This window comes from Cyanistes caeruleus, chromosome 17 (assembly GCF_971803275.1).
Source record: "Cyanistes caeruleus chromosome 17, bCyaCae1.hap1.1, whole genome shotgun sequence".
NCBI classification, from domain to species: Eukaryota; Metazoa; Chordata; class Aves; order Passeriformes; family Paridae; genus Cyanistes; species Cyanistes caeruleus.
The window spans coordinates 13,747,650-13,763,161 of NC_141717.1; the positions used below are offsets into that span (position 1 = coordinate 13,747,650).

The 15,512-nt window shown below is 40.7% G+C and overlaps 1 protein-coding gene across 2 annotated transcripts in view; it reads left to right on the forward strand.

Moving 5' to 3' along the window:
- The window catches only part of ARPC1A (actin related protein 2/3 complex subunit 1A), a 15,828-nt gene extending 1,539 nt beyond the window's left edge, over positions 1–14,289 (forward strand). Inside the window, exons 2-10 of one of the 2 annotated variants that reach the window (XM_086853959.1) lie at positions 1,825–1,929; positions 2,707–2,811; positions 5,134–5,356; positions 7,004–7,111; positions 9,936–10,148; positions 11,323–11,398; positions 11,591–11,784; positions 12,699–12,789; positions 13,884–14,289. In XM_086853959.1, coding sequence (XP_086710085.1) covers positions 1,866–1,929; positions 2,707–2,811; positions 5,134–5,356; positions 7,004–7,111; positions 9,936–10,148; positions 11,323–11,398; positions 11,591–11,784; positions 12,699–12,789; positions 13,884–13,922 — 1,113 coding nt within the window. In that variant the 5' untranslated portion in view covers positions 1,825–1,865 and the 3' untranslated portion in view covers positions 13,923–14,289. The remainder of the gene's footprint in view (positions 1–1,824; positions 1,930–2,706; positions 2,812–5,133; positions 5,357–7,003; positions 7,112–9,935; positions 10,149–11,322; positions 11,399–11,590; positions 11,785–12,698; positions 12,790–13,883) is intronic. The other variant, XM_023936852.2, reaches the window with a different exon arrangement.
- The last annotated feature ends 1,223 nt before the right edge of the window (positions 14,290–15,512 follow it).

Below are 15,512 nucleotides of genomic sequence, written 5' to 3' on the forward strand. Positions count from 1 at the left end.
GTATATGGAAATGTGCTGCTACTGAATGTTGGCAGGAGCTAAAGCAAGATCCTGGAAAAAGCACTTTGCAGTTGTGTTTTGCTTATATTCACACGTGGGATCTCAAATGATGGATGTCCCAGGGCAGAGTTAACGCAATTATGGCAACATTTCACATTAACAAAAAATATTTCATTATTTTGCCTAGGATGTATGTATTTAATACTTCGTTTGATTGGTAGGGTGTATTATTATAAGAACTGTGAAAATCATGCTGGTTAAAATTGTGAGCTGGACTAAAAGCTCATATTGACAAAACTGTATTTCAAGTACGTTTGAAACGCACCCATAATTTGCATATTTTTAGAATAACAGTGCTGGATTTCTTTGAACAAAAAACCTAAATAAAATAAAAAAGTCTCTCCAATTACTTGCATTGGTGGAATACTATTTCACCTCTGCTCCAAGATCCAGCATTTTCAAGGTATTTGTTAAACTGCTGGTGTGATAGTAATTCCTGAGGCTCCGTAAGAGTGTACTCATCCTTCTTTCACTCTTGAGTTTCTGTTGGATTGCCATTCATTTCCTGTTTGCTTCCAAATTCCTACCTTGTCCTGAAGTCTCCACCCTCTGCTAACATGGCCATACTTGGGTATGTTGTAATTCCAGGCTGTAATGGGTGTGGATGTCTTGGAATGACATCACGGAGATAGTTCTTTTTAGATGGATATGTGGAGGTAAAAATACTTTGATCCATCAGGCAGTGATAAATTGCTGTGAAAATTAGTGGAATATATGAAAGGAGTTTACAGATCCAAGTTGGATGTATTAAACTGTGCACATTTTTATACTTACAGGTGATCTTGAGTTTTTATGATGCTGTCTTTCATCCATTTGTGCTGCTCTGGTTAATATAGCACATAAAATACAGTATTTTAGTACCTAAAATATTTTAATGCCCAAAATATTTTGATATCTAAAATGCTTTAATGTCTAAAATATTTTAATTTCAAAAGTATACTATTCTATGTCCTGTATTAACCAAAGGCAGCATAAATGGATGGAAGATAATATAATAAAAACATTTTAAACTACTTTGTGTCTGCGGATGGATGTGACTCCAATTGCAGATTTTCATGCACTATCTCGTAACAGCCACAAGTTAAAAGAAAAAAGCAGGTATTTAGCCATTTTTATACAAAATACTCACAAACTGCAATGAATCAGCTTGTTTTACGTTTTGAATTTCATGGGGCAGAAGCCTGATTATCAAACAGTTCAGTGCTAGAATTAATTTGAAGAAATTACTAAGTAGTTAATTACTAATCTTAATAATTTTTCCCCTAGGATGCATATAAATGGTTTTATCAAATAATATATCAGCAGATCACAGTTACACATCAGTTTGACTTCTTGAAAAAAAAGATTTCGTTCTAGTGCTGGTTGTGGGCCTGGATACAATTCAGGCTTTAGAATCAGTTCACTGAGCTTTGTCCTAGATATTTATTTTTTCAGTTATTCTATTTCCATAGTAAAATTAATAGGTTTATAAGATTTCTTGAGGACCTGCTCTTTTGTCTGTGAGGATACACAAAGAAGCAACTGTATCTGGCTTTTAGGGCAATTGCAATTAGCTAACATAAGCAGGACAATGAAAATCCATCATCCTACTGAAAATATCGGGGGGTGTGACACAGGCAGCTCTTGAGCATATTTATTAAGTTGTGATCTGTGAATAAATTGTAACACTGCACTGAAAGCTGCTTAGTAAATGTTGAAGGTTAACTTTGTTTTATTGATTTCTCTCATTTTGAAGCGTTTTGTTTTTAATTTTACACCTTTCAGCCTTTTCACTTTTTACAACATAGGAATCTCTTTAACTCGGAATGTCTCTACATCAGTTCCTGCTGGAGCCAATCACCTGCCATGCCTGGAACAGAGACCGTACTCGTAAGTAATAAGTTCATTTTCATTTTAAATTCATTTTTTCTTCAATTGCTATTTTCTTTCTGCTGTCAGTTTTTTGATCTTCTGATGTTCTGTGTCACATTTAGGGGAAGGTGTGATCAGATACATATGAATGTTCTGCTTCTCATCCAAAAAGCACATGTCTTCCAAATTTGAGCTTTTCTAAACCTGTTGCTGGAACTCTGGCATAGGAGATAATTGAGTCTTCCTGATGTCCCACAAAGCTTTGCCCCTTGGCCCAGTTTTCTATATAATGTGGATTGTTGTGTTCCAAATGTGTTGTCTTGCTGTGCAGAGTACTCATGACCGTGGTATGTGTATCAATATCAAACAGCCAGAGGGCAGGGTTAGATGGGATTTTGGGAGGAAATTCTTCCCTGTGAAGGTGGGGAAACCTGGCACAAATTCTCAGAGAAGCTGTGGCTGCCTCTGGATCCTTGGAAGTGTCCAAGGCCAGGTTGGATGGTGCTTGGAGCAACCTGGGATAGTGGAAGGTGTCCCTGCCCATGGCAGGGAGGTGGAACTGGTTGATCTTAAAGATGCCTTCCAACCCAGACTATTCCATGATTCCATTCCTCTGTCCATAATTATTGGAGATTTTCCAGGGATTTTGGGCCTTCATTTACAAAGCTCGTGCAATGCTTTCAAATTTGTGAATAAAGGTTTTAGATGGGAAAAGTCTTTCTAAATATAGCATTTGCTATTAAAAAGCCTTCTGTTAGGATAAAACAACTGGACTGTTTTATTTCGTCTTTCAAGAGATTGCCATTAGCCCTAATAACCATGAAGTGCACATCTACAAGAAGAGTGGGAACCAGTGGGTGAAGGCTCATGAGCTGAAGGAACACAATGGACACATTACAGGTGAGATTGTGCTGAGCCAGACATGAAGTTCTCAAGCCCCTCCTGTTTTCCCCAGTTGAGATTCTGAACAGGAAATCTGCAAGTGTTGAGTAAATAGATCTTTTTATAGGTTGGCATTCCCACTTAGAGCCTTGCAGCGGTTTTCTGAACTGCATGTAGTGAATGTTAGGAAGAAAAGCCCTATCTCATTTCCAGACATTTCAGTGGAGTTACAGAGCCATTTTTTCTTATCTATGGCTTATTTTTCATCCCTAATGACATAATGAGAACACATTTTCAGTCTACTGAAGTAATCTGGTTGTGTCACAGTGATGCATGCTGCTCCCTTTCAAGTGCTAGTACTAAAATTTCATCGAGTGTATGACTGTAGCATTGCTTTGTGGTTTCCAACAATAAATACCCTTTTTTAGGGACTGTATAAACACTTGAAGTGGTCAGTCCTGGTCTTAGGCCATTAGTGAGCACATTTATTGCAGGCCAAGAGTATCTGTACATCCACAATGAAAATTAAGAAGAGCTGCCACATTGAGTCACAAGGTATTATTTTAAAAAATGTGATTATCCTGTGGCAGTAATCTTTTATATTACTGTTTTTTGGTTTTTTTTTTTCATGGTAATATTTTTAAAAGTGTTTTATTCTCTTAAGGAAATTAAAATAATTAATATGAGCACATGCCCAAAGCTTCTTTGTGAAGAGTCACTTGGGCTGCATTTACAAATTAAGTGTGCCCCCGCCCCCAAGACATTTTATTTGTGTCTGTTAGTGTTAGAAGCCAAATATTCATGACTTGGGAAAAAAGCTCTCCCTGCTTTCCTTCACTGTGTATTCTTACAAAACACTGTGGTGGTCATAAAGAGTGGAGTTAAGCTGTGGTTACACACAGGAGATCCACTGATCAAACTGCTTGTAACCCCTGACAGGAATGAGTCAGCTGCTGCCACTCCAGCTCCCAGTCACAGGGGACAAGGTCCTTCTCTTGAATCAGGTTTGTGGTGAGCTGCCTCTACTCACTCACAAGAAGAGCTTTTTCACTCTCTTGTCTTAATTTTCTGCTAAGCTGAAAATCTGAACTTGGCATAAGTCAGAACAGAACCAGGGATGGTGAGAGGAGGAGAGGCAGGATAGTTCCTCTCTCAAAGGCAGCGCTGGAACTCCTGTGACTGTAGTTTCAGACTACCAAGCTCTTTACTTTTTAAGCATAAACGTATTTTGAAAGTAAACAATATGTGAACAATATGGTAACATTAGTACAAATTCTTTCCACAGCTTTTATCCCACTTTCAGTTTGTGAGTTTAAGAGATGTTTTTAATTCTGAGTGTAGTAGTGGAAAACCACTGACATAATTTGTGGCAGGAGAGTTGAGGAGCGCGTCCCAAAGGATGCTAGAGAAAAGATGAAAAGTAATGTTCCCATAAGATTTTCCAGCTGGGAACATCCTTCATTGCCTAGGAGTTGAAAGAAGCAATGGCAGCCTTATCAAAGGTTTTATTTTATTCTTTGAATTCGTTATTTTTTTCTTGATGAACCTTTCTTGTGGCACAGCTTAAATAGACATGGAAAAAATGTAAGGATTGTGTCACTACATAAGGATTGATAATGTCTAACCAAAAAAATCCTGTTTTGTAAACTTTAGATCATGGCTGCAGTCTGGCAGCAAGCACAAAATGTTGTTAGAGGTTGTGCAGTTTTAGAGTTTTCAGCTGTTGAGAGGGATCTTGCAGAAGTCAGAGGTTTGGAGGGTGCTGGTGGACAGGCCTTGGCCGGTCTGCGGAGCTCCACCTGTTGGCCAGCCCTCGGAGCTTCCTCAGCCAGCAAATCCCTGGGATCTGGGAATTTGGAATCTGCAGTTTTGATGAAACCTAGAGGGAGAAACAAGTATTCCTAACAGCTTGAAATAGCTCCCGGAGAATAAGAGATGAAGTAATACAGTAATAACTGTATCAGCGATCAGTTCATCAGGAACTGCAGTGAGAGGGCAAAGAGGAGTGGCTTCAGATTGAAAAAGAGGAAACTTAGGTTAGATATATGGCAAAATTCTTCCATGTGAGGGTGGAGAGGCCCTGGCCCAGATTGCCCACAGAAGCTGAAGCTGCCCCTGGCTCCCTGGAAGTGTCCAAGGCCAGGTTGGATGGGGCTTGGAGCACCCTGGGATACTGAATGGGAGTTGGCAGAGTTGGAACTGGGTAATCTTCAAGGTCCTTTCCACCCCAAACTATTCTGGGATTCTGTGGCAGAGGACTGTGAGATGATCTCCGTTTTGCCTTAACATAAAGCAAACAGCACGAGGAGAAATTAATTCCTGTGAACTCTTCACTTGCAGGTATTGACTGGGCTCCCAAAAGCGACCGCATCGTGACGTGCGGCGCCGACCGCAACGCCTACGTGTGGAGCCAGAAGGACGGCGTGTGGAAACCCACCCTCGTCATCCTCAGGATCAACCGTGCCGCCACCTTTGTCAAGTGGTCTCCCTTGGAGAACAAATTTGCTGTGGGAAGTGGAGCTCGACTCATATCTGTGTGCTACTTTGAGTCTGAAAATGACTGGTGAGCTGTTTCCCTATCTTTAAGGTCTGCATTGGAAAGCTGAAGCTGTTTCATGCTGGTAACTGGGTTACTATTTTACTAATTCCTAAAATATTCAGGAAATGTAGAGGAATGGCCTCATCCGTTCTTTTGTGGACTTCAACATTTGGGGAAAAAGGTTCTTTCTCTTCTTCACTCTGCTGTAGCACCTAAAGGCCTTTGCCTGTTTTCAGACTGTACAAGTTGGCGTGGATGTGTTCTGCCTGACTGCCATAAACATATGTTGCGTTTCTAAAAGTGCAAGAATTTCTGCAGAGTAAAGATTTCTTTACTACGACTGCATAGTTGAAAAAAATAAATATTTCCTTCCCCCTCCGTGTGAGAGAATGAATGAAGAAATCTTCACTCCAGTCTTTCTTCCCTGTCTATTATTTTGGGCCATTAGAGGTTTGAGTCTGTCACATCTCCAGGGTGGTCTGTTAGATATTTGAGCTTGTCATTGACCTATTCTGCATTTTGTTATGTACTTTTATCACAGTTTATAGATTTCATATAGGAATATCACAAAGATATTTCCACCATTAACATTTTTCTTGTTTTAGCATCTAAATGCTTCTGATCTTCTCCCTTTCTAGCTGCACATGTTGGAACTACATTTGCTGTATCATCTGTAGCTGAAATCAGTGTGTGGAGTATCTTTTACTTTGGGTTGCATAAACAAGCACAAAAACACAGGTGTCCTGTGTGCAGTCTGCCATGTGGAGATGAAAAACAATGACACCATCTGCAAAATACTTTTTAAAGATTGTTTTGGACTTTTATGCTTTCCAGCGTATTCACTTATCAATATTTTTTCTCTGTCTCACTTGTCTGCAAAAGAATCAAGACTCCATATGCTAAAGAAACATAATTTGTAAATTGTGAGCCTTAAAACTTGTGCCTGATGGAAGAAAAATCAAAGAAAAAGCACCATCATCCCAAATGCCATGAAGTGAATAATAGATTTCATTACTAGTTTGTAAATAGTTCAGATAAACCAAATCTGCTGAGACATATTTAGGCCACTATTGATGCATTCAGCAGCAGGACCACTTTGCACTGCACTGCAGATAATTGAGATGAATGCACTTGTTGGGTCATTGGCAGTCCCCCCATTTTCTTGTTGTGTTTTATAGTTACTGTATTTTTAAATAGAAAAGTCAATAGGCAAGAGATGTGACTATAAAACTCTTTGGAAGGACTGGAGGACTTGTACTTGGTGATCTGTGAAAATAGTGATGCTTAGCTTGGAGTCACAGTCACAGCTGACCTCGTGGTCACTGGGTGGAAGAGACCTGGCAATTCCTGTGCAAACTTCACATCAAGGAGTTCCATCTGATGCATTTTAAGAATTAGTTTGAAGGGGAGTAAGACTTAGCTGAGGAGATACCTATTTAATGGGTTTATTCATAATATTTGAAAGTTTAATTACGCTAACCATAATGTTCACAGATTTCACAAGAGAATGTGAATGAGTGAAAGACTTGGACATTAAGTTTTTCCAAAACTGATGTGTTTAGTCATTTACAAGGAGTGATCTTTTTGAGGAGTGCTTTATGGATTTGTGGGAATCAGGTAAAATATGTTCATATAAATTTTATGTCTTATTTTCGTTTGGTTTTATTTTAGGTGGGTGAGCAAACACATTAAAAAGCCCATTCGTTCCACTGTCCTCAGCCTGGACTGGCACCCCAATAATGTCCTGCTGGCTGCAGGATCCTGTGACTTCAAGTGCAGGTGAGAGAAACTAAAACATCTGTCTACAGTTTGGGCTGCTGGATCAAATCAGTAGCTTGGGCATGTCAGTCAGGTATTTGCACTTGCTATTAGGATAAAAGGTGGCTCATTGTGTTGTGTTGTTGGTATCAAAATAAAATATCCAGCTTGAGAAACGTTGGCTTTGGTGCTGCAGTGTCCTGACTTCAGACAGCCAGCATGGATCTGCTGAGGCACACACCTGAATTTGGGGAATTGGTGGGTTTCTTACCAGCATTACACAGCATTTAGGCTGAGAGCTGGTCATTAGGCTGAAGTTGGATTAGCAGGTGTCATCTTGTAGAACATCAACACTGCTAGGTAGTTTAAAAAGCAATATTCTAATGGTGCAGTTCCAAAATTCAGAGTAACTGGCCATTTCCAAAGGCTTTTGTTGCCTGAGTTCCTTGTTTCTTCCCCTTTGCCTGTGGGGAGCAGAGTCAAGGAATTAATCCACCTGCAACTCAACACAGCAAAAGATTTTTTTGAAGACCATTTAAAAAAAATAAGGCTGTTAAAGGCAGATTGGCATGAGAGATGGATGGGGGAGACTTTGAAACTCATGGTGAAATTACAGTGTGATGGAAGGGCCCTGCAAACTGCTCTGTGCTGAGTGATTGGGGTCACTGCAGGGGACTCTGCATGGGGAGTCTGCAGGGCCTGACTTCAATCCACATTAACTTAATCACTTGTACCTTGAATGATAATGAAAGCTTCTTTTCTTAAATTCTTTATGTAATAGGGCAATTTTTATGCTTCAAAGTGTGTACTAAAAATGACTAAGGAGGAGTGGGAGGGGGAGGTGGGACTGACTATTACATTCCTTATTTCAGAATGAAATCCTTGCATCTAAATCCCATCCTTTGATACCTCTTCATGTAAGGAGGGATGTTAAATGGAAGCTGGGGAAGAGGGGAGAGTTGTCTTCCCTTTCCTACCTTATTTCCAGTTTTAATTAGATAAACTGTGTGTATTCACTTCCTGTCACAAAAAAAGGTGATGTGAAACAGAAGCAGATACTTTTCACGTGTGGAATTTTTTTACTTTGGGTTCATAAAGGACCTCGGGACTTTGACATTAGGTCACCTGAAATGTGTGTGTGGTTGTGTGTCCAACCCAAACCATTCTGGGATTCTGTTTCTTCCCCAAAACCATGAAAAACTGTTCTCTTTTGTAAATGATGAGTACAGATCCCTAGAATTCCAGATCGCCCTTCAGTTCCGTATTAAAAAGAGTAAAGATACCTGTTCTGATGGAAATTAGGGAATGGATCTGCTAGAACCACTGCCACATGATAAGCAGCTAAGTGGGAAACATTTTGGGGAAGGAATGGAGGGCAGGAGGCTGCAAATTGCTGGGTATTCAGCAGAATTCTTTGGGGCTTAGCCAAGGTAAATGAGCTCCCCTTATATTTATCAGAAATATGTATGTATCTGTAGCTATGAGCACCACCTAAGTATGATTTTATGTTCTTGCTGTGGAACTGAAAGTCATTTCCCAACATTCTTTAAAAGCTGGGGCCTTCAAGCTGAGGTGATTTCGGTTTCGAAAGACAGGGAGACTTTAATAAGGGAAAAGACTTCTTACGTTTTTAACTAACAGTTAAATTCAAGGTCTTCCCTACTTAGATATGATTTTCCTGCCTTGTGTCAAAGGCTGTTGCTTTAAACATCTTGTCCTACTTCCATACATTAAGAGACCATCCTTTTATAGAGGTGGCTCTATAAAATTTGGTTTTTTAAAGGATTATCATTAGATTATATTTAAACTGATAGAGCCAAATATATAGACATACTTAATTCCCTGAAAATCTGTACCTAATATAGCTGCAGTTAAACCCTTCTCATTCCAAATGAGCAGCTTTATTGAAATAATCTGAATATAGGTAGCTTTGGAAGTGCTTACCCCATACATACAAAAGATAGAAAAAACATGGAAGGAAGAGCTACACTTCCTTAAACTCACTATAAAACAATCCTGTTTGTGTGTGACTGCAACCATGAATATTTGATCATAGTTTTTAATTTATACTGATTTTTTTTCCTCTGGTAGTAGCATGGTGTAGCTGCCTTGCTCCTCCTGTTCAATGGACTCAAATCCTATGGTTGTGACGTCCCATTAAATTCCATGGTAACAGTCAGGAACACCATATTGTGGCATGTCTGAATCATGCAGAAGGAATTTGATGAAAGGGGGAGGTTTTCTATTTAAGCATATCTTGAAAATTGTAGTGCTGGGAAAAAAAAAATCAAAAAACTATAAAAACATTGCGGTATTTCAGGTTTTCAAGGCATTTTTGCAATAATGAGCTGGAAGAAGGTGGCTCAGATCTCCTTTGCTGGCATTAGAACATCACATTTCTTTCTTTGAAATTCTTCTAAAACGGGAATGTTCTTAAAAAGTGGGTAATTTTGTAGGTGTTTGTATTAGCTTCTAATTATACAGTGCCATTCCTGGGTTTTCTCTAACTGAAGGATTGACTCCAGAGAGCTGTTAGCACCGCAAAAGGATGAAAGGGAAATCTTGGCACAGGGAAAAAGGCACTGACAACATGTATTTTTGTGCCATCTTCTGGAAAAAAGGGAGAGGGCTACAGGAACAACATTTATGAGAAACCTGTGTGCTTTACACCCTTTAAACTGCTCCTTTCTCTCTGCACACTGCTGCTTCCAGGCTTGTTTAAAGACAAAATATTTTATTTTGGGAGAATCAAGACCCATCTCTTCATTTCCAACATGAAACGCATCCCATGCTCCCAGGAGCTTTGTTCTCTCTTTGCTCACACAAAAATCTTTTTTATTTGCAGGGTGTTCTCTGCTTACATTAAGGAAGTGGATGAAAAGCCAGCCAGCACACCCTGGGGCTCCAAGATGCCTTTTGGGCAGCTGATGTCGGAATTTGGGGGCGCAGGCAGTGGAGGGTGGGTGCACAGCGTGAGCTTCTCGGCCAGCGGCAACCGCCTGGCCTGGGTCAGTCACGACAGCACCGTGTCAGTGGCTGATGCCTCCAAAAACATGATGTGAGTATCCCCTTGCTGGTTTTATGAGCCTGATGATCCTAAAGGTCTTTTCCAACCATAATGATTCCATGATGTGTGGAATATTGGGCTCCCAAGCTTGTGCCTCTGTTGCCTGTTTTAGATTCCAGGAGTCTCTTTGAGGCTTGTAAAAATATTCTATAAATAAGGTTGATTTTGAGAATTTTAGATTATGTAATTTAAATTCTTTTTAAGAATCCTTCAGTGAGGGTATAGTAGATTTGTTTTTGGAGAAGAAAAAGGCATTTGGGAAAAAAGGTATGTTCCTCTGAGTAACCAGGGAAACAGTATTTCCTTTTCCAAATCAATATATGCAATACAGAATATTCCAAATGATATTCCAGACAATATTCCCAATTCAGAGAGAATCCAGAAACATGCTCACTGCAGAACTAAGACCCCATCCACAACCAGAATCTGGAAAATAAGTTCATGAAATACTAATTTTTGCCTTTGTCCTTAAGATGATGCTGATGCAAGGTTTTAACTTGCACCTTCCAATCCAGCAAAATATTTAACTAAAAATTGTTCCTTCTGCTCCTTCTCTTGATCTGCAAAACTTTACAGTGTCCTTGGCTTTCCATCCAGGAAGGATGAGATTCTCCATATGTTTTGGTAGCAGAAATCTCTGGGGTCATCCAGGCATTGTTGGGATTCATTTTGAATTGTGATTCTGATCGCTACAGTTGTATAAGTACCTGGAAGGGAATATCATTAATTATAAAGTGTTTAAGAATTCTCTTTATTTGTCATTAAATTGCTAAAATTGACTTAAATGAACATTGAGGCTTTTTCTCTGCAAAGATGTCAAGCATCAAAACTTCAAGTGTTTTTTTAATATTCAAATGTAATTAATATCTTCATCCATACACACATTTTTGGGGGTATTCCCTTTAAACTCTTGCCCCTGTTTGCATACAATTTTGGTAACAATAACCTTTCACCTGGAATACTTAGGTTTGTTATAAATCTTCCAGTACACCTTCATTAGGCTGAAACTTTATATTACAAATTAAAACCTTCTGTTGTCACCACAGGACAACTGAGCTACCCTGACTTTTCCAACAATCCTTATGTGGGAATGGTGCCTATTTTTTGTTAGAGCTGAAAATGAGAGGTTTCAGTGAATCCCTCTAACAAATGTCCTTGTGCTCAGGGTTTCGCAGCTGAAAACAGAGTTCCTCCCACTCCTGAGTGTGTCCTTTGTCTCTGAGAACAGCGTGGTGGCAGCTGTAAGTGTCTGCTATTTCCTCCTTGTAGAGCTTTGTCGTGTTTTGGAGGGGGAGGAAACCCCATATTTTGCACAGTTAATAACAGTAATAATCATAATAATCATAATCTCTGCCCTGGTGTCAGTGTTTGCCCATTGGAAGGGCAGGGTGGGAACGCAGAGGTGACGTTTCCTGACGAGTCTTTGGTTGCAGGGCCACGACTGCTGCCCGATGCTCTTCAACTGTGACGACCGTGGCTTGCTGAGCTTCGTTTCCAAACTAGACATTCCCAAACAGAGCATCCAGCGCAACATCTCCGCCATGGAGCGCTTCCGGAACATGGATAAACGAGCCACCACGGAAGACCGCAACACCACCCTGGAGACGCTGCACCAAAACAGTATAACGTGAGTGTCCTGCTGCCTGCAGCAGGGCAAGGAGTGTTCTCCATGCCCAGTGGGTTTCCCAGGGTGTTGTGCAAGCCCTCAGGTTTGCTGTGCTGGAAGGTTTTAGCTGGGATCCCTTTTTCCTTGTGGTCTTTCCTTAGCAGCTCTCTGTTTCTGGGATTTACGTGGGTGCTGGTGAAGTTAATCATTGACATGGCTACAGCTGTTTGCTCCTGCTTAATGTGTTGTGTACATTGGACAAAGCTTATCAAATATGTGGGAAGTTCCCAAGAGGCTGGTGGCACTGTGCAAAATCCAGTCAGCAAAATCCACCTAAAATTCATATCCCAGCTTCCTGTTTCAGACGTTACTGCCATGTGTATTTATTATGTATCGCTGTTTTCAAACTGAAAGAGGGGAAATTTAAGTTAAACATAAATAAAAATCCTTCCCTGTGAGGGTGAGGAGGCCCTGGCACAGGTTGCCCAGAGAAGCTGTGGCTGCTCCATCCCTGGAAGCTTTCCAGGCCAGGTTGGAGCAACCTGGGATCATGGAAGGTGTCCCTGCCCATAACAGGGAGTGGGACTGGGTGAGCTTTTAAGGTCCCTTCCACCCCAAACTATTCCACATTCTGTTAATCAAAAGGATTCATTCAGATTAATTGGGTAAAATATCTCCACATTAAAAAAATTATGTGATTCCAGGTGATGCTGAGCAATTTGTCTTTATTGAAGGAAAACATTTAGTCTCACCAAGCCATTAAAGAGCTTTCAGCATCTTTTTCTTATTTTTCTGAGGCATTTTACCAAGATTCTAATGTAGGCTCTGGTATAGTCATGTCTCCATCTGAAAGAGTAGGAGTAGAATTCAGCCCAAATTTCCCAGTTTTCTGGCTCTCTGGAATGGGTGTTGGAGCTCTCACTCTCTGTTTGCAGCCAAGTGTCTATTTATGAGATAGACAAACGGGATTGTCGGAAATTCTGCACCACCGGCATCGATGGAGCAATGACCATCTGGGATTTTAAGGTAAAAATGTGCTTTTACTACATGTTTATGTGAACTAGCTGGGCTGGTGGGTTTTTTTTATGGTTTTTGTTTTTGGTCTCTAGTATCAACTCCTGGGGCTTATCCCCAAGCCAGGTTTTAGTAGCAGCAGGAAATCCAGACTGGAATATTCAAAACCATTAGTGAAGTCCATAAGAAAAACTGATCCAAGAATCTGCATAAATGGAGATGCAAGTTTGTTAACCAGTTGGTGTGAATACTGACTTATTTCTTTAATAGAAACACTTAATGTCCCTGTAGGAATCCCCTTAATTCTTTCATTCTCCAGCCTCAGCCACAGTTGGGCTGAAACAATTGGTACAACACAATCCCCTACCTCTTCCTTCTCCCATCCCATGGGACTCTGCTCATTGTCCTGCTGCAGAACATGGTCCTGTCCTCTCAGAATTAACTTACCCAAGGAGTAAGAAGTTGTCTCTAATAGCTGGAAAATAAAGTATTGAAAATCCTAAAAGGATGTATTAATGTCCATGCTTGCTTTGCTCAGGCCTGGCCAACAGAGGTCCCTGTTGGTCTACCCAAAACTGGGATGAGGGATTTGATTTAGGGAAAGAATAGATTGGGCTCTGTGGTGCCAGAGTGCCCTGGTGGGGACAGGAATCAAGCGAGAAGTTGAAGTGATCTCTAAGCTGCAGTTTCAGGTCTGTATTATTGGCTTGTACGTACCTGAGTTTGAAAGGAATGACTGTTGTGGTCTCTGGCTCTTGAATTAGGAAGAAATCCTTTACTTAAAGAAGAAATTCTTCCCTGTGAGGATGGGGAGGCCCTGGCACAGGTTGCCCAGAGAAGCTGAGGATCCCTGGAAGTGTCCAAGGCCAGGCTGGACAGGGCTTGGAGCAACCTGGGAATGTGGAAGGTGTCCCTGGCCATGGCAGGGGCTGGAACGAGACAATCTTTAGGGTCCTTCCAACCCAAACCGTTCTGGGATTCTATGACTGAGTCTTATTTCAAATATTCATGTTTTTTACTTGGTTTTGTTAGCATTTACACTGAATTATTTAACCCAAGCTACTGCAGCAGATTGTAATTAAGATTTTTTTTTTCTCTCCTTCAAGACTTTAGAGTCCTCCATTCAAGGGCTACGAATCATGTAAAGATGGATTTCCATGATCTAGCAGGACAAACTGCTTGACCGAACGCAGCTCCCACATCTGCACAAACCTGAAAAGAGAGGAAGAGGAGGAAGGTGAAATATTTGGAAACACTGAGAAAATACAGCTTGGCAGATTTTCTTTTGAATCTAAATTTGGTGAATTGTGTTGGTTTCAAAATCAGCTGTGATTGTTCTTTTTGTTTTGTTTTTTTTTTTTTGGTTGGTTGTTTCATTCCATTCTTTACCAAAGCTGCTCTTTAAGTAGTTTATTGCAGGAAGTTATGAATCACTAACTTAAAAGGGGAATTTTATGTAAATTGTCTGCTAGAAATAAAAATAATAATAATAATAAAAAAGAGAAAAACTGATTATTTGTTTTGATGCTTATTTATTAAAAAAGGGATGTTAAGGAAATGGGGAGAGAGACAGAGTGGGGAAAATCCTGCACCAATATTTTATGTCCTTGAAACAGGAAAAGTTCATCTTAACTGAAAGGTTCTAAAGTTGACAGACCTGGAGTTCTGATGATCTGGATGTGAAGATTCAGATGAGCTTCTTCCAGGGGAATTCTTCCCTTGAGGTGATGATTTTGGAGGGTGAATGATTTTATCCTACTTCTCTTCATTCTGTCTGCCTTGCATTTAATTCATAACAACAGCAAATTAACCTAAACATCTTCTTTTCTTGTCTGCTCAGTGGGTCACATTTTTCCAAAGGTGAGTGACCAGAATTATTTGTAGTTGCCTTTGGGATTGGTCCCAAGCCTGCTCCCAGGGCAGTGCCCTGGGGGACAGGATGGAAAGCTCTGTGTGGAAGGTGAGACAAAAATCTGCTGAGCGTCATCTGGGGAAGACAAATTAAAAGTAAATCACTTGGTAAGTCCATGAAACTTCAAGGCTGGGAAATCACCATCCCTGGAGGTGTACAAGGAATGACTGGATGTGGCACTCAGTGCTCTGGGCTGCTTGGCAAGGTGGGGATTGGTCACAGGTTGGACTTGATGAACTTGAAGGGTTTTTGGAGGACACAGTATTCTGTTTCCTGTTAGAGCTGAGCTCTCAACCCATAAAATCCTGTATTTATAACTACTGGTGGGCAAAAGGAGTTCCAGCCAGAGGTGTCAGCGTGGTCTGGCTTCTGTGCCGATCCCTTGTCCCCAGGTACCTTTTGCAGTTCAGCTCTGAGCCTCAGGAGCTCATGGAGGCATTTGCACACAACTTTCTTTATTCTCAGGGTGTAGTTCCTCCTCCCTGTGTTGCTGCCTTGCTGTGCTCTGAGGGGATTAGCTTGCTCATGGCACTGCTTTACAAAGCTTAAGATTGTTATTTCTGCTGAAAATGCAGAAGTGTCTTTAAAAAACCCCAATGACTAAATTTACCACTTCCTCTGGAACCAGGGTTGCTGCATACCCTGCTCGTTTCTCAGCTCAGGGGGGAGGGTGGGTGATTGGATCTGAGTGGCAGCCACTGTTCTCCATCACAGAGCTGGATCCTTCTCTGGTTTCCTTGTGTCTCCCACCTTCTGCCCTGGAAGTCAGGCTTGGCTTTGCAGTTTCCTCTCCCTTCTAAACAAAATAATGAGTGTTTCATTT